The 18,702-nt window shown below is 39.8% G+C and overlaps 1 protein-coding gene across 1 annotated transcript in view; it reads left to right on the forward strand.

Annotated features, from left to right (window-relative positions):
* The window catches only part of CORIN (corin, serine peptidase), a 235,634-nt gene that overhangs the window by 143,246 nt on the left and 73,686 nt on the right, over positions 1 to 18,702 (forward strand). Inside the window, exons 6-7 of the mRNA XM_088020863.1 lie at positions 7,547 to 7,660; positions 18,335 to 18,442. Coding sequence (XP_087876989.1) covers positions 7,547 to 7,660; positions 18,335 to 18,442 — 222 coding nt within the window. The remainder of the gene's footprint in view (positions 1 to 7,546; positions 7,661 to 18,334; positions 18,443 to 18,702) is intronic.

Below are 18,702 nucleotides of genomic sequence, written 5' to 3' on the forward strand. Positions count from 1 at the left end.
TGAACCAACCTTGCAGCCCAGGGATAAATCCCACTTGGTCGTGGTGAATAATCCTTTTAATGTACTGTTGGATCCTATTGGCTAGTATTTTGGTGAGAAATTTTCCATCCCTGTTCATCAGGGATATTGATCTGTAATTCTCCTTTTTGATGGGGTCTTTGTCTGGTTTTGGGATCAAGGTAATCATGGCCTCATAAAACGAGTTTGGAAGTTTTCCTTCCATTTCTATTTTTTGGAACAGTTTCAGAAGAATAGTATTAATTCTTCTTTAAATGTTTGGTAGAATTCCCCTGGGAAGCCATCTGGCCCTGGGCTCTTGTTTGTTGGGAGATTTTTGATGACTGCTTCAATTTCCTTAGTGGTTATAGGTCTGCTCAGGTTTTCTGTTTCTTCCTGGTTCAGTTTTGGTAGTTTATACGTCTCTAGGAATGCATCCATTTCTTCCAGATTATCTAATTTGCTGGCATATAGTTGCTCATAATATGTTCTTATAATTGTTTGTATTTCTTTGGTGTTGGTTGTGATCCCTCCTCTTTCATTCATGATTTTATTTATTTGGCTCATTTCTCTTTTCTTTTTGATAAGTCTGGCCAGGAGTTTATCAATCTTATTAATTTTTTCAAAGAACCAGCTCCTAGTTTCATTGATCTGTTCTACTGTTCTTTTGGTTTCTATTTCATTGATTTCTGCTCTGATCTTTATTATTTCTCTTCTCCTTAGGCTTTATTTGCTGTTCTTTCTCCACCTCCTTTAGGTGTAGGGTTAGGTTGTGTATTTGAGACCTTTATTGTTTCTTGAGAAAGGCTTGTATTGCTATATACTTTCCTCTCAGGACTGCCTTTGCTATATCCCAAAGATTTTGAACAGTTGTGTTTTCATTTTCATTTGTTTCCATGAATTTTTTAAATTCTTCTTTAATTTCCTGGTTGACTCATTCTTTAGTAGGATGCTCTTTAGCCTCCATGTATTTGAGTTCTTTCTGACTTTCCCCTTGTGACTGAGTTCTAGTTTCAAAGCATTGTGGTCTGAAAATAGGCAGGGAATGATCCCAATCTTTTGGTACCGGTTGAGACCTGATTTGTGGCCTAGAATGTGATCTATTCTGGAGAATGTTCCATGGGCACTAGAGAAGAATGTGTATTCTGTTGCTTTGGGTTGGAATGTTCTGAATATATCTGTGAAGTCCATTTGGTCCAGTGTGTCATTTAAAGTCTTTATTTCCTTGTTGATCTTTTGCTTAGATGGATCTGTCCATCTCAGTGAGGGGGGGTGTTAAAGTCACCCACCATTATTGTATTGTTGTCGATGTGTTTCTTTGCTTTTGTTATTAATTGGCTTATATAATTGGCTGCTCCCATGTTAGGGGCGTAGATATTTACAATTGTTAGATCTTCTTGTTGGATAGACCCTTTAAGTATGATATAGTGTCCTTCCTCATCTCTTACTATAGTCTTTGGTTTAAAATCTAATTTGTCTGATATAAGGATTGCCACTCCAGCTTCCTTTTGGTGTCCATTAGCATGGTAAATGGGTTTTCCACTCCCTCACTTTCAATCTGGGGGTGTCTTTGGGTCTAAAATGAGTCTCTTGCAGATAGCATATCGATGGGTCTTGTTTTTTTATCCAGTCTGATAGCCTGTGTCTTTTGATTGGGGCATTTAGCCCATTTACATTCAGGGTAACTATTGAAATATATGAATTTAGTGCCATTGTATTTCCTGTAAGGTGACTGTTACTGTATATTGTCTGTGTTCCTTTCTGGTCTATGTTACTTTTAGGCTCTCTCTTTGCTTAGAGGACCCCTTTCAAGATTTCTTGTAGGGCTGGTTTCGTGTTTGCAAATTCCTTTAGTTTTTGTTTGTCCTGGAAGCTTTTTATCTCTCCTTCTATTTTCAGTGACAGCCTAGCTGGATACAGTATTCTTGGCTGCATATTTTTCTCATTTAGTGCTCTGAATATATCATGCCAGTCCTTTCTGGCCTGCCAGGTCTCTGTGGATAGGTCTGTTGACAATCTAATGTTTCTCCCATTGTAGGTTACAGATCTCTTGTCCCGAGCGGCTTTCAGGATTTTCTCTTTGTCTCTGAGACTCATAAGTTTTACTATTAGATATTGGGGTCTTGACCTATTTTTATTGATTTTGAGAGGGGTTCTCTGTGCCTCCTGGATTTTGATGCCTATTTCCTTCCCCAAATTAGGAAAGTTCTCTGCTATAATTTGCTCCAATATACCTTCTGCCCCTCTCTCTCTTTCTTCTTCTTCTGGGATCCCAATTATTCTAATGTTGTTTCGTCTTATGGTATCGCTTATCTCTCTAATCCTGCCCTCGTCATCCAGTAGTTGTTTATCTCTCTTTTTCTCAGCTTGCTGTTTTTCCATCATTTGGTCTTCTATATCACTAATTCTCTCTTCTGCCTCATTTATCCTAGCAGTTAGAGCCTCCATTTTTGATTGCCCCTCATTAATAGCCTTTTTGATTTTGACTTGGTTAGATTTTAGTTCTTTTATTTCTCCAGAAAGCGTTTCTCTAATATCTTCCACGCTTTATTCAAGCCCAGCTAGTATCTTTATAATTGTCATTCTGAACTCTAGTTCTGACATCTTACTAATGTCCATATTGATTAGGTCCCTGGCAGTCGGTACTGCCTCTTGTTCTTTTTTTCTTTGAGGTGATTTTTTCCATCTTGTCATTTTGTCCAGAGGAGAATAGATGAATGAGAGAACAAAATGCTAACAGGGTAACAATGACCTCAGAAAAATTTACACTAAACAAATCAGAAGAGACCTGAAACCGGGGAAAAAGAAAGGGAAATAAAGAAGAAAAAAAAAGAAGAAGAAAAAGAAAAAGATAAAAAAAAACAACAAAATATGATCAAATATGATCAGGCTGGTGCATAGATCAGTGCCACACACTAGATTTTTGGTGTATTTTGGTCTGTTTGAAGAAAGTGCCTCCCAAAATTTTAAAGAAAGAAAAACTTATATATGTACAAAAATAAAGGTAAATATGATGAAGGGATGGAATATGACTGTAAAGACTAAAATTATAAAAGATTTTATAGAAGGAATTGATAAGATAAGAAGTTGGTTGCAAAAAGAAAGAAGAGAATTTAAAAAAAAAAAAAGGGAGAGAATGTGATCAGGCAGGAGACTAGGACAAAGCCATACCCTAGAGATTTAGGGTATATTTTGGTCTGTTAGAAGAAACTGTATTCCAAAATTTTAAAGAGAGAACAACATATATATATATATATATATATATATATATATATATATATACACACACAAAAATAAGGTTAACTACTATGAAGAGATAGAATATGACTCTAAAAATGAAAAATAAAAAAGATTTTTTTTAAAAAGGGATTGATAAGATGTTGGTTGAAAAAGGGACAAAGAAAAATTAAAAAAATTAAAAAAAAAAGAAAACTTGGTCTTGGGCGGCTGTTCTTACTGCTCTTCTGGGGGAGGGGCCTGTTTCTGTGGTTCCCAAAAGTCTTTGCCGGAGGCGGAATTGCCCCGCCCTTGCCGGTCCGGGCTAAGTCATCTGCTTGGGTTTGCTCTCGGGAGCTTTTGTTCCCCGCAAGCTTTCCGTACAGCTTTGGAGGACGAGAGTGAAAATGGCAGCCTCCCAATCTCCGCCCCGGAGGAGCCGAGAACTCGGGCCCCGCTCCTCAGTGCGCCCCCAGAGAAAAGCAGTCAATCACTCCCGTCTCCCCAGTCTCCGGCCGCACTCCGTGCTCACCTGGCCTGTGACCGAGCGTTTCTATCTCTGGCACCCGACCCCGTGTGGAGTCTCCAAACCCAGCAGATCCCTGTGGTGCGCTCCCGCGCCGCTCCTCCCCGGGGAGGAAGGGGAGTCTCCCCGGATCTGCCGCTTGTTGGGTCCCTGCTGGAGGAGCAGTGGCCCAACTGTGACATGGATCACAGTTTATGGCAACCCCGAGCTGAGAGCCCGCGCCTCCGCTCCGTCTCTGCAGCCGGCTTCCCCGCTCCGATACCTGGGAGCTCTGCTGCACTCAGGCACCCCTGGTCTTTCTGTGACCCCGAGGGTCCTGAGACCCCACTGTCCCAGGAGGATTCCACCCCCCGCTTAGCCACTGGAGTGACGTCCCTCAGCGGAGCCGACTTCTAAAAGTTCCGAGTTTGTGCTCCGCGGCTCTAGCACTTGCCAGAAGCGGCCGACGGAGGCCCCCTCCCCTGCCATCTATCTTCCCGAATATCACCTTGGATTCACTTCTCCGCACATCTTACCTTCCAGAAAGTGGTCGCTTTTCTGTTCAGAGAGTTGTTGCTATTCTTTTCTTCGATCTCCTGTTGAGTTCGTAGGTGTTCAGAATGGTTTGATCCCTATGTAGCTGAATTCCTGAGACCAGACGAAATCCGGGTCTCCTACTCCTCCGCCATCTTGCTCCGCCCCCTCCCCTCCATGGATTTAAAGTCCAACATGTACCTCTTAGAATTATAGATGATGTTAGTGGAAACAGTATCAAGATTTTATAGCATGCCTTCTCCTCAAGGAATTTCCCTTTGTCACCTTAAGGGCTAAGTCAAAAGGCTGTTTGAATAAAGATGATTGTTATAAGAATGTGAAGTTTATGATCGAAAAATCTCCACAGAAACTTGTTATGAGCTCACCCAGGGTATTCTCCAAAAAACTCAGAGGTGAAATGGAATGTCATCTCATCTGGCCCAAATCACCTCAAAAATAAAGACAAACTTGAACTTTTACCTAAACCTGATGCCTTTGAACTGACCACAAATCAGGAGACTACATAACTGCCCTGGACAAGGAACAGGGCATGGGTGTGGCATGGAGGACTGGGGCTGAAGCTCATACCTCATGATCCTGTGTCTACGTGGCTACATATATAACTTTGGGCAATTGTTGTCTTTACCACATGGCAAATCATCATCATTTCCCCTAAGGAAGTTGTGATAGAATGCCTGCCTGTCTGCTTTATGGGGGGCTCTTTGAAAATCCCAAATAAGATGTGTTTGAAGTACTTGGCTAGTTGAACAGTTTCACACAGAGAAAGTGGAAATTCTGAATACAAGTTAAGGAGACATCAAACAAAAAGTATACAAAAATCATTCCGAGTTTACAAAAATAATATTAATTAACGAAACTATGAACTTCTAAAGAAAGAATAAGTATAAAGAAATAATTTACAATGTCCTAAAACTAAGGGGAGCCACACCTCCCACTGAGGAACCACACAAAAGAAGTCAGTTTCTGTGGAATCAGCCAAGACGGGGATATCAATAATCAGAACAATGCAAACAATGCTATGTTTTAAATTTGATCCAGATTTGGTATAATCATATGCAAGAAATGGCTTTACTGAAGTAAAATATATGGGGTCTTACAGATGAAACCTAAATGTTAGGAGCTATGTAATGTTGAACTTAGCTACATTTGTCAAGGATTCACCAGAGCCATAAGGTGGGGAATGCAATAATTCTTCTGAAGCATTGCAGCTGCTGAAATGCAGACATATGGAATTTCTGCACTCTCTAATATAACACAGAAACAATCTCAACAATAGAATAAACACTTATGCCTTGCAAATTTTCTCTCAACCCTAGAGAGAGGATATTGTATAGACTGGCCAGTAAAATCTTAGTGTTTTGGATTCTCATTTTATATCTGGTTTCCTGTGTCCCTTTTAGAAGTCTGTATTTGTAGGTATAGGAATGCAGTCCTGTGCTGAATCTTCTAAGGCTCTTTGAAATATAAATGTGTTTCATATTTTGGCAGTTGAAGTCCACAGATGTCCTTTGTATTGATACTGAAATGGTGGCATGTAATGGAAAACCAGACCATTGTTGGTGATCTTATGATGATTACGCATGAAGTGCCATCATAAGAAACTTAACTAAATCAACTAGTACTTACTGTTCAGCAAATCAAAATTCTGATTTCCTTGATAGCATTGGAAAATAATTCATTAATTGTATTTTTTCTTTGCTTTTTGGCAATATACGGTGCTTCGTTGAGCTTAAGTTGACTTTTCCCCATCATCTATTAACTAAGAATCTCCTGAGTGTCCGTCACTCTCCTAGGGCCCAGGAACATGGGAAATGTGAGAGACATGGGTTTCCCTGCCTGGAGCATTCAGTCTGTACTTTTCCGCATTTCTAATTCTGAGTTAAAATATTCTGTATTTCTTGGTTCCCTTTGGTCGACAGGGTTCATCTCATCAAGGAATACACTGTTTAGGGAGCAGTGACAGTGAGCAGGCGTCTGACCACATACGTGATCACACTAGCTTTTGTGGAGGGACGGAGACAAAAGACACAGAAATCTTCAAGGGTTGTATTTATTTACTGTTATTCTGAATTGAGAACTCATGAAAAAATTAAGTTTTTTTTCAGATTAAAAAAGTAAAACATCATGAAAGCCAGTAGCATGCCCTCACCCTGCACTTTCCCACTGCCTTGCTGAAGCCAGCAGGTGCACACAGTTCACATAGGGGATGCTCCTTAATCACCGGGCTCTGGTGGTGAGGGGGGCATTCCTGGGTACCACAGGACTGTAACTATTGGAGAGACAGTTCTTGGCAGGCTAGATATATGCACCCCTATGTTTATTGCAGCATTATTTACAATAGCCAAGACATGGAAGCAACCCAAGTATCTATCCACAGATGAAATGGGTACAAAAGATGTGCTATATATACATACAATTGAATATTATTCAGCCTAAAAAAGAATGAAGTCTTACTATTTGCAACAAGATGCATGGATCTAGAGAGTATAATACTAAGTGAAATGAGTCAGAGAAAGACAAATACCATATGATTTCATTCATATGTGGAGCTAAGAAACAAAACAAATGAACAAAGAAAAAAAAGAGAAACAAAAAAACCCTCAAATATGAGAAATAAACTGGTGGTTGTTAAAAGGGAGGTGGGTGGGGGGATGGGTGAAATAGATGAAGGAGATTAAGAGTACACTTATTGTGATGAACCCTGTGTAATGTATAGAATTGTTGGATCACTATATTGTACCTGAAAGTAATATATGTTAAATACTTGTAATATATTTCACTACAGGGCAGGGTGTCCCTAGGCTTGGTTCAAGCACACAATTGATTCTTTTTACCATAACTTTTTCTGTGCAACACTGAGTAGCGTTTTAGAAGGAGAGGATTGTGGGTTTTTTTTTTTTTTATGTTTCTTCAACTAATAGCACTTCGTTTTTAAATACTTTGCAGTTATTAAGAAAAATACTCACGTTTGGTATCCCCCCCCCACATAAGTTGTGCCATTGATAAGGTCCCCCTCTTCCGCTCTGAGCATGGAAACCTCTCACGCAGCAAGCCCACTGGGGAGTTTTCTTTCGCTTTTCTCAGGCCAACGCTCCTTGTATCCTTCCCAGGTAATTTCACAATTAATGTCCTACAGGGCCCAAGAAAACTCGGTGAGGGGATTTGGAAACAAATCTTGAATAGCAAGGAGGGTGTTCCTGCTGTTCTTTTGTCTCCTGACTTTTGAAGGAAAAAGGCTTATTCTGACATGGTGTCCCTGCTCTTCTTTTCCAGCGCTCTGCGGAGGGGGCGAGAGCTTTCTGTGCGCCAGCGGGCTCTGCGTGCCCGGGAAGCTGCAGTGCAATGGGCACAACGACTGTGACGACTGGAGCGACGAGGCGCATTGCAGTAGGCGCGGGGTGGCGGGGGGCGCGGGGGCGGTGTCCGGGGCCAGGGCCTGGAAACCAAAACCATTCCGCTGTCAGACCCTGACAACCGCCGGGCGTTGGCGTAGACGACTGTTAGTTTGCCTTTCTGACGGGAGCAATCGGGGGGCAGCCAGTGTGTTTGCGCACCTTTTCAAAGGCGCGATTCCGTTAGGAGCTCGAGAGCCGGAGGTCGCAGTGGAAACGAGTTTTGCATCAAGTGGCTTAAAATTGGAGGGAGGTTTTTTGTTTATTTTGTTTGGGTGAGGCTTTTGTTTTTGTTTTGAAAGCTTAATGAGTCGAAAGGTCAGCTTTTTTAAAAAGGACATTTTCTTTCTTTCTTTTTTTTTAAAGGACATTTTCAATAGGCAAGTGTTTCACCCGCCTGATCCTTAACATTCCTGACACAGCAGATGCAAAGCCTCTTGTTTGTTTATGCTTTCTCTAAACCTGGCGATAGTCCATGGTGCTAACTACTTTAAATCCATGGATTGAGAGATTCAGCCATAAACATCGTCAATTGATTTACTATGGATTTGAATAGTTGTTTTGATTGAATTGGTGGGTGGTTTGTCTAATGCTGTCCTAATCTGCTTGGGCTACCATGTAAAATACCACAGACCGCATGGTTTAAACAGGAGAAATTTATTCTCGTATGGTTCTGGAGGCCGGAGAGTCTAAGGTCAAGGTCAACGAGGTTCAGTTTCTGGTGAGAGTTCTTTTCTTGGCTTCTAGGAGGCTTCCATCTTCCTCTGTGCTCACTTGACCCCGTTGGAGGCGGGGCGGGGGCGGGAGAGGGTCTCCTCCTCTTCTTATAAGGGTACTATTAGATTAGGGCCCCACCTTTATGGCCTCATGTAACCTGTAGCACCTCCTTACAGGTCCTGTCTCCACATACAGTTATTTGGGGGTTAAGACCTTCACCTACGCATTTTGGAAGGACATAAACATTCTGTCCATAACATATATATATGATATATATATGATATATATATGATATATATTCAGCTTTCAAGTTGTTTTACACTTATGCAACAGATGAGAAGGAAAAATTAGCCTCAATAATGCATTGCAGGATTTGCCTCCAAAGCAGAGCCACATGCAATTGTGTTCTGATTGCTTTCTAATGGTTATATATGATGAGCAAAAAATTACCATGGGAAAAGCTGTGTTTTACTCCCTGTAGGAATTGCCAAGGCTGTATGAGAGCTCATAATTGTTGACCTTAATTGAAAGGTTCTTATGGTCTGTTTGCCAGGTGAAACACGTCTTCCGTGTGAAGGCCTAGCATGCTTATCTATCATAAGTTTTGAAAGGCATTATATTATGGTAATATTTCAGGTCAGTGTTTCGCAAACTGATGTTTCATAGTGCCTGAACCCTGAAAATTGCTTGAGAAAAAAGTAAGTTTGAGAAATGCTATCAAATCTACTTTTTAGAGAGTTGCAATACATATTCACATATTAAAAGTTCTGAGAAATGCTGCAGTTTTATAAAAGACTTACCCATTTTGCTTAACTTGGCGTTTCCTCAAAATTATTTGTCCATATATACTTCCACCTTTGTTTATTTATTGTTCATTAATTATTTTTTTTCATTTTTGTGTAATATGTAGCATCCTGTGGAATTTCAGATATGCCACCATAGTTTGGAAATGTTTTCACTAAGACATTTGTTTTTATAATTTGGAATTCTCTCTTCAGAAAACCCTGTAGCATATGATTTTACATGAAAAACATTTTCATTGGATGTATACTTACGTTGGGGAGAATTGCTGTGGACTTAGGAGGGAATATTTTTATAGAGCACCCACAGTAGGGAATTTAAAATGGTTCAATAGAATTATATCCAATTTGTGGGAAATGTGGTGGAATCTTTTCCTTATCTCCCAATATGGCCCGTGAGAGATTATTAAAGTTCTGTATGTGCCTCTGCCCCAGTGGTTGGGCCAATACTGGCTCATCATTACGTTCCTTCATTGCACCCAGCGCATCGAGCATTGCACTTTAAACAGTAAGAGATTGCTGCTGCTTGGGTTGAATTGAATTGGAAGGAGTAAATTTTCCTAGTCAGTGACTGAACAAACAAGGTATTACTACTATTCTGTAAGGTCTATAGCATGTCCTAGGAGCTGAAGAGTTCATTAAGGAAGATAATGGGCTTTCCTCATGAGCATACTTTAACACCCATGTGGTTTGGTCTGTTGAGGAAATAAAATACATCCCTTCAGAAAATTTGTCTGTGAAAATGCTTAGTTACACCTTGAAAGCTTCGCGTGCAATTCTTTCCAAACTTACAAGGGCATTTGACTCTGAGTTTTAACATTCAGTGTCTGTGGTATTGTAGTCATTTATTGAGGGTGCCACGCTCCCACTGTCACCACCCTGTGGTGAAGGAATAGTGTAAGTCTGAAATAGGGCATGGATGCAAATCAGAGCGTGAATGCAGCCTACATACGCCTGGGGGGAGAAGCAAGTATTGCTGGGCATTCCTAATGAGGAGCGGAAGGATATGCCAGCTCCCAGGGTGCTGGCATGTATGGGAGGAGGACTGCCTTCAAAGAAAGGAAGAGAAGGAATTATTATTTGTGGGTCTCCTAATCAACTATGCTAGAAGCATCTATTTACATGATTTGATTTAATTTTTAGCAAAGGACGTATTACCCTTTTTATACAGCTGCAGAGCTGAGGTTGAGAGTCATGAATGAATTTGCCAGTGGTTCAGAGTGCAAGAGTTGAACCTGATCCTCTCTTATTTGTTTGTTTGTTTCTATTGAAGTATAATTGACACACAATGTTATATTATTAGTTTTAGGTGTGCAACACAGTGATTCGACAGCTCTGTACGTTACTCAGGGCTTACCACAAGTGTAGTCACCATCTGTCCCCATACAATATTGTCGACTATATTCCCTATGCTGTACTTTTCATCTCCATAACTTATTTATCACTAGAAGTTGTACCTCTTACTCCCCTTCACCTGTTTCCACCCATCCCCTCACCCCTTCCCCTCGTGGCAATCACCAGTTTTTTCTTTGTATGTGTGAGTCTGTTTCTGTTTCTGTTTGTTTGTTTTGTTTTCTAGATTCCACATAAAAATGAAATCATTTCGTATTTGTCCTTCTCTGTCTGACTTATTTCACTTAGCACAATACTCTCAAGGTCCACCCATGTTGTCGCAAATGGCAAGATCTCGTTCTGTTTGTTTGTTTTGTTTTCTGGATTCCACATAAAAATGAAATCATTTCGTATTTGTCCTTCTCTGTCTGACTTATTTCATTTAGCACAATACTCTCAAGGTCCACCCATGTTGTCGCAAATGGCAAGATCTCACTCTTGTTCATATAAGTTCAGACTTGGTGAACAATTACCTTCTGATCATTTCTTTTTTTTTTTTTAAGGATTTATTTATTTTTTTGAGAGAGTGAGAATGAGAGAGAGAGAGAGTACATGAGAGCAGGGAGGGTCAGAGGGAGAAGTAGACTCTCCGCTCAGCGGGGAGCCTGATGCGGGACTCGATCCCAGGACTCCAGGATCATGACCTGAGCTGAAGGCAGTTGCTTAACCAGCTGAGCCACCCAGGCGCCCACCTTCTGATCATTTCTATGAGAGGAAAATATTTATTTTGGATGCTCTATGACACTTTGGCAGGTAATTGTCTATTACACCGGTAAGCCAAGTATCAGGAAGCCCCACCTGCAGGGATCCTAAATCAGTTGTTCTAGAGTTGGAGCCCAGCTTCCTTTGCAAAACTGCCCAGGTAATTCTAACGTGCAGCCAGATTTGAGGCCAGTGGACTAGAGGGTGTCTGGTGTGTCTTTTGTTACTCACATTCTATAATCTTTTGATTCTATAACCAGCTCTAGAATGGTGTCTGGTACCTAGCTGGTGCTTAGCACATGAATAATTGCTGTCACAAAACGGCTTCAAGGAAAATGGTTATCACAAAGAAAAGAGCTGCCACAAAGTCCACACATTTCTAAGCCACATAAAATCACTGTCAAATGATTTATCACAAAGAAAAGAGCTGTCACAAAGTCCACACATTTCTAAGCCACATAAAATCACTGTCAAATACTCTTGGAAATCATTTGCTCGAATTTGGGGTATAATTGGTTGACTTATATTTTAGTATAATTATGCTACATATTATACTAATTATACTACATACTAATTATGCTGTGTTAACTACTTATTCTAAGTACAATTAATTATACTAATTGCTACAAAGTGTAGTGATTACTCCTGTAATCTCTTGAGTCAGGCTGCCTGGGTTCCTATCTCTTCTTTACCATTTCCTGCTTCTGTGAACCTGGGCAAGTCTCTCCATCTCTCTGGGCCTCAGGGTCCTCATCAGTAAAATAAGACAATAACAGTAGCTGTCTCTAGAACTATTGTGCAGAATAACGAACGTTTGCCTATGAAGCACATAGACCATTGTCTGTCTGACATGCAATAATGCTGAAAGAGTGCCAGGATTTATGGTTGCTGTTGTGGTTATTGCAGTCTTATTCAACACATCTCCCCTCTCTTCCACACCCCCCCACCTCACCTCCATCCACCCCTCCCCAGTGCCTCTTACCTCCAAGGTGTAAAGGATGACCACTGGAAGTCATGGGGACAGCTGATAAAGGTCAGGGGATATTTTGCACAGGAAACAAACACTAAAATAGCCACAATAGCTTTATTTATTTATTTAATAGACTTTTATTTATTTATTTTAGGAGGGGAAGGAGCAGAGGGAGAGGGAGGGAGGGAGAAGCAGACTCCCCGCTGAGTGTGGAGCCAGATGAGGGGTTGGATCTCATGACGCTGAGATCATGACCTGAGCTGAAACCAAGAGTCAGATGCATAACCAACTGAGCCACCCAGGCGCCCCAAATATCTGCAACAGTTTTAAAACCAGCACCACATGAAGCTATTTTAGAAAGGAGGCAACCCAAACAGCACAAAATAAAAACTGGTATTCCAGGTGATGTTTCTGAATCACTAAAAATGACCACATTTACTATATTCTTTTTACTAAGGCAGGGATGCAAGTAAATACCAGAAATATTGCCATCAAAATAATAAAAAGGAGAATATAACGTTCTACACTAAAGGAAGAAGCTTCAGATGTCTGGAAAAATCACTTCTGTTTAGTAGCAATCTGTTACAGGAATCAATAAAACTATTGAATATTCTTGAATTTCTGCTATGTGAAGCATGTTCTAGATACCCAGGAAATATAAAGACTGTTAAGACATGGTTTCTTTCTTCATGAATCTTTGAGCCTAATCAGAGAAATTACATATAAACATGGAGATCATTGAATATGGTACTTTAGAGCAAAAATAATAGAGGAGATGTCACAAAGAAAAATGTTGGTATAAACAAAAAGATAGGAGCGGTAGGTCCTTTGAGTATAGATGAGGGCAGGATTACGAGGAGTTATATCTGTGTGGAGAAAGCTGATGGAAAGATGGGATTAAAACTAGGCCGTGGACACAGGTGATGTTTAGAAAATCTAATTCAGTGGTTCGGAAGTGAGGGCAGTTTTGCCCCCCAGGAGACATTTTGTAATGTATGGAGACATACTTAATTGTCACAGTGTGGAGTTTGGACGAGGTGTTACTGGCATTTAGTGGGTAGAGACGAGAGATGCTGTTCAACATCCTACAGTGCACCCAACAGTCCTCACAATAAAGAATTACCCACTCCAAGTTGTCAGGAGTACTGCTGTGGAGAAGAAGTCTTCCTTCAGGGCTAGAAGTCAACAGTCAAAAGCACCCAGGGAATCAAGAAGCCCGGGTAGCTGTAGTGAGCTAGGCAACTGTGGGCAAACCATGGAACCTCTCTGGTCATCTCAAAATGAGGGCGCCTCTGGGTGGAAATTGAGCCTCCATACTTGAATCTTGAGTTGAGGCAACACAATTATGTTTATAGACTCAATAGAGACTGAGCTAAATGAATGAAGCTCTTGATAAAAGGTTTTCTGTTCTTTAGTTGTCTCCTTTAATTTAATGATAATCTTGAGGGGGGAAAATGTCAATAGTGTAAGATGCCAAACTGAAATGAACATCAACATGCAAGAACTCCAGAAGTAACATTTTGCATCAGGTACTCATTAAGAAGAAAAATCTGTATCTAGAAAAACATCTACCTTAGGTTATGTAAAATTATGCTTATACTGAGCAAGAAAGTCATAGCAAAAAGCTTTTGAAAATTTTGATTTGTTGTCCCTAAATTGTGCTGACAACATCTCTTTTCAATTCAAATAAACATTCCAATAAAAGGAGGCACTGTGATCTTTGCTATTTGCTATTCATTTCTGCCGTGCAGTGCCTCCAGTTAAGGTTTTGTGTGTTTATCACACAGACCTTAGAGAGGTAACAAGTTGTTTTCCCAATGCGGCCAGTTTTGTATCTAAATTCTGAATATGGCTTCTAACCAAGTAAGCCATAATAATAGAAAGTTGAATCTGCACCTGTGTGAATAATAAGGAAATTTTAAAAATGCTTGAGTCATCTCCACTTATGAAATAAATGTTTATTTTTATGAAATAATTTACTAAATGACAGCATTCATTTAAAAAATATCTACAACAAGGTGTTTTAATATGAATTATCAAGGTTTTCAGAATGGACCTCACAGAGGGGTTGCATGAATCTTTAGAAATTTTTGGTGTGTTCCAAAGTTAATCAGATTCTAAAAGGAGTATTTGATTCCCCAGTCTTACCATGAAAAAAAAATGTAAGTGCACTGCCTAAAAAAAAAAAAAAAATTAACTCATATGGTTTAAAATATGTCACCCCTCCACCCTACCCCCTCCTTCGGGGAACGCAAATAGTTTTGCACTGATGATCAGGTTGAGGCCCCGGTTATTACTGATGCTAGCATACTGATTCAAAAGTTCCCACAAGAGTAGTTTAGATGAAAAAAAAAAAACAAAACAAAAATCAAAAAGACCTTTTGAAACTTCCCGAGGAAATGTGTATGTTTTGATGCACAAATTCCTCAACTCTGCTCGGTGGGCAGGAGAACCAATGTTGTAAACTTTCTTGACTCAGGGAGCACTGAGTGCAGCAGTTGCCTGGCAGCAGTGGGGTGCAGGGTGGAGAGTTAGCGCCCTCTGCTGAATGGGAGGAAATAGTACTGTGGAGGTGAAAACTGGACCTCTCCTTAGTTCTTTATTTTCCCTTGTGATGGTCATCCTTGTTATTAAAATTATTCAGCCTGGGAGAAATAAAAAATTAAAGGTACTTATAAAGTTCGGCATGTGTATAAGTGTGAGCATATGTGTAGCACACGTATGTGTGTGTTGTTCACATACACACCCTTTTTTATGTAGGCACTGAACAGATGGTCCCTAAGGCTTGTTACACTTTTAAAGTGATGTGATTCTAAAAGTATTTAAGTAGCTTCTTAGAAGAATGCTTCAGGAAATAGAAATTTATAATTCATGTAAGTAATAAGTAAATAATTTGATGTATGTGGCTAACAGTTTAACTGATCAATGCCCAAGAATTTTGATAAGGAATTATTATAGGGTTTGGGACGTTTATAGTGAAGAGGTACCCATCACCAGTCGTGTGAGAAGCAGACTTATGCTTGAGGAGAAACAACAGCTAGAATTTAGGAGACTGGACTACTGATCATTAAACTTAATTTACTTTATTTATTTTTATTTTTATTTATTTTTTTAAGTTTTATTTATTTTGAGAGAGTGAGAATGAGAGAGAGAGAGAGAGAGAGTGCATAAGAGGGGGGAGGGTTAGAGGGAGAAGCAGGCTCCTCGCTGAGCAGGGAGCCCGATGTGGGACTCGATCCCGGGACTCCAGGATCATGACCTGAGCCGAAGGCAGTCGCTTAACCAACTGAGCCACCCAGGCGCCCTATTTATTTATTTTTAAAGATTTTGTTTATTCATTTGAGACACAGAGATACAGAGAGAGAGAGAGAGCATGAGCAGGGAGAGAGGCAGAGGGAGAAGCAGGCTCCCCACTGAGCCAGGAGCCCGATGTGGGGCTCGATCCCAGGACCCCGGGATCATGACCTGAGCTGAAGGCAGACGCTTAACCATCTGAGCCACCCGGGAGCCCCAAACTTAATTTACTTTAAATAAGAGAAAAGGTAATACATTTAAGAAATCTCATTTCTAGTAAATGCAGGCTTCTTTACACATATTAACAAAACTTTTTTAAAGCTTTATTGAGTATAATTTCCATATACTATATGTTATCCCATTGATTTTTAGTGAATTTATAGATTTGTAAGACCATTACTACAATCTATTTCTAGAACTTCTTCATCTCCCCTCAAATTTCCCTCCCACCTGTTTGTAGTCAGTCCCCACTCCCAACCCTCCAGCCACAGATAACCACTGCTCTGATTTCTGTCTCTGTAAGTATTCTTTTTCCAGGAACTTCATAAATGGATCATACAATGTGTAGTCTTTGGTTTCTTTTATTTAGCATAATGGTTTTGAGGTTGATCTATGCTGTCACACATATCAAAAGTGTCATATTTTTAATGGCTGGATAATATTTCACCATTTCAGTATTTTATATTTTGATATTCATTCACAGCTGGTGAACGTTTGGACTGTTTCTAGTCTTTGGCTATTATAAATAATGCTACTATGAACATTTATGTACAAGTCTTTGTTTGGATGTATGTTTCATTTCTCTTGGGTAGATTTCTAAGGATGGAATTCATAAACTGTATAAGGTTATAGTTAACTTTATGAAAAGCCGCTGTACTGCTTTCTAAGGTGGCATTATTATTTTACATCCCCACCAACTATATATGAGAGCTTCCGTTTCTCAGAATCCTTGCCAATACTTGGTATGTTCTGTTTTTTAAAAATTATTATTATAGCCATCTTAGGGGATATGTAATAGTACCTCATTGTGGTTTTAATTTGCATTTCCTTAATGACTATATTGAGCACCTTTTTATGTGCTTATTAGCTATTTGTATGTCTTCTGTGAAGATTTTCTATTCAACTCTTTTGTGTACCTGTGATTGAGTTGTCTTATTATTGAGTGTAGGGGTTCTATGTATATTCTGGATGTAAGTCCTTTATCAGATACATGATTTGCAACACTTATTTCGGTATGAGGTTTGTCTTTTCATTTTCTTTTTTTTTTAAAGATTATTTATTTATTTATTTGAGAGAGAGAGTGCGCGTGCATGAGAAGGGGGGAGGGTCAGAGGGAGAAGCAGACTCCCTGCTGAGCAGGGAGCCTGATGCGGGACTCGATCCTGGGACTCCAGGATCATGACCTGAGCCGAAGGCAGTGGCTTAACCGACTGAGCCACCCAGGCGCCCTGTCTTTTCATTTTCTTAATAGTATCTTTTGAGGCACAAATATATATTTTTAAGATTTTATTGATTTATTTGTGAGAGAGAGAGCACAAGCAAGGGGAGTGGCAGGCAGGGGGACAATTAGGCTCCCTGCTGAGCAAGGAGCCGGAGGAGGAGGAACTTGATCCCAGGACCCTGAAATCATGACCTGAGCGGAAGGCAAATGCTCAACCTCCTGAGCCACCCAGGCATCCCACAAATATATTTCTTTAATAAAGTCCATTTGTTACTATTTTTTAATTGCTTGTGCTTTTGTTGTTGTAGCTAAGAATTTGTTACATCCAAGAATTCTTCCAAGGTCAAAAAGATTTTTTTTCTTGAGGCTTTATAATTTTAGCTCTTACATTGAAGTCCGTGATCCACTTTGAGATAATCTTTTGTACGTTTTGAGGTAAAAGCCAGACTTTACATTTGTCCCAACACCGTTTGTTGAAGAGTATTATTTTTCCATTGAATTGTGTTGGCATCTTACACATATTCATTTACATTACACACATTTATTAGTCTCTTCCCCAAAACGCTATTAATTGACCTTATCCTAATTTCATAAATCAGTTTGAAGATTCATAGATTTTAACTCAAGTTCCCACAGTTGGTAGATGGCAGAACCAGCGTACCCAAGTATCTGGTTTACCCAAGTTACAAGAAATATCTTATTAAAATTTCATCACATGTTGTTTACTTCAATATAAAACCTTAAGCTACTTGAGGTCACATAGCACTTAGTCTTATCTTGCCACCGTAATCTAGTCCAGTATTGCTTGAGGGTCCTGTTATGAAACACTCAATTGGGTTAAGTGATTTTATGTGAAAATAACAACCTTATCATCTCCATAATTTTTTCTCTCAGTTACGTTTGTGCTTATCATTGATAAAACCAGACTTTCATTTTAAAGGAAATGTTTTAAGGAAATAACTGCTCACCTTATATTAAAAGTCATTCATTCTGTATGAACATGAACTTCATTAGGAACTATGGTGAGTTGAGAGTGTCTGTGCTCATAGTTGACTATAAAGGAGCTTTTGGGTAACATAAAGTGGATTTCAGATAAAGACTTTCAGACAGTGATAGAAGTATTGGCTTGGAAGCCAGAGGGTCCTAGTCCTGGCTCTGCAGTCACCTGTTATGTGACCTTGAGCAAGACCTTGGATCTCTCTGTACCACACAGTCTCCTCACTGGTACAACAGTAGATGTGGACCTGGTTACCATTATGATTTGCCTCCCAGGATATGCTTTTGTTAAATGAAGTACTGTTTTAACACCCTGTTCTGCTCTGATGACACATCAACGGCTTCTCTTATGTGCAGATTGCAGTGAGAATATGTTCCACTGTCACACGGGCAAGTGCCTTAATTACAGCCTTGTGTGTGATGGATACGATGACTGTGGGGACCTGAGTGATGAGCAGAACTGTGGTAAGTAGCATTGTCTCCCTAAAGGTTTTCAGTGAAAGTTACAGAAGGGTGTAATCCAGAACCTGTAGCCCATTGTTTGTTAATGTGATTAGAAGATTAAATGACAAGATGGTTGGTTTCTTAATTTTTAGAAAGAGGAGGTTTTTTCAATTACTAGTCTCAGTCGTGTCTTATGTGTAAATGTAATGTTTCTTATATAAAGTCCTAATAAGGAAGTGCTTAAGAGTGGAAAGATGGATAACAGTTGTTAATATGTTAGT

The sequence above is a fragment of the Eumetopias jubatus genome, unplaced genomic scaffold (assembly GCF_037043125.1).
Source record: "Eumetopias jubatus isolate StellerSeaLion01/CBP00866 unplaced genomic scaffold, mEumJub1_p1.0 scaffold_2, whole genome shotgun sequence".
In the NCBI taxonomy this organism is placed as follows: Eukaryota; Metazoa; Chordata; class Mammalia; order Carnivora; family Otariidae; genus Eumetopias; species Eumetopias jubatus.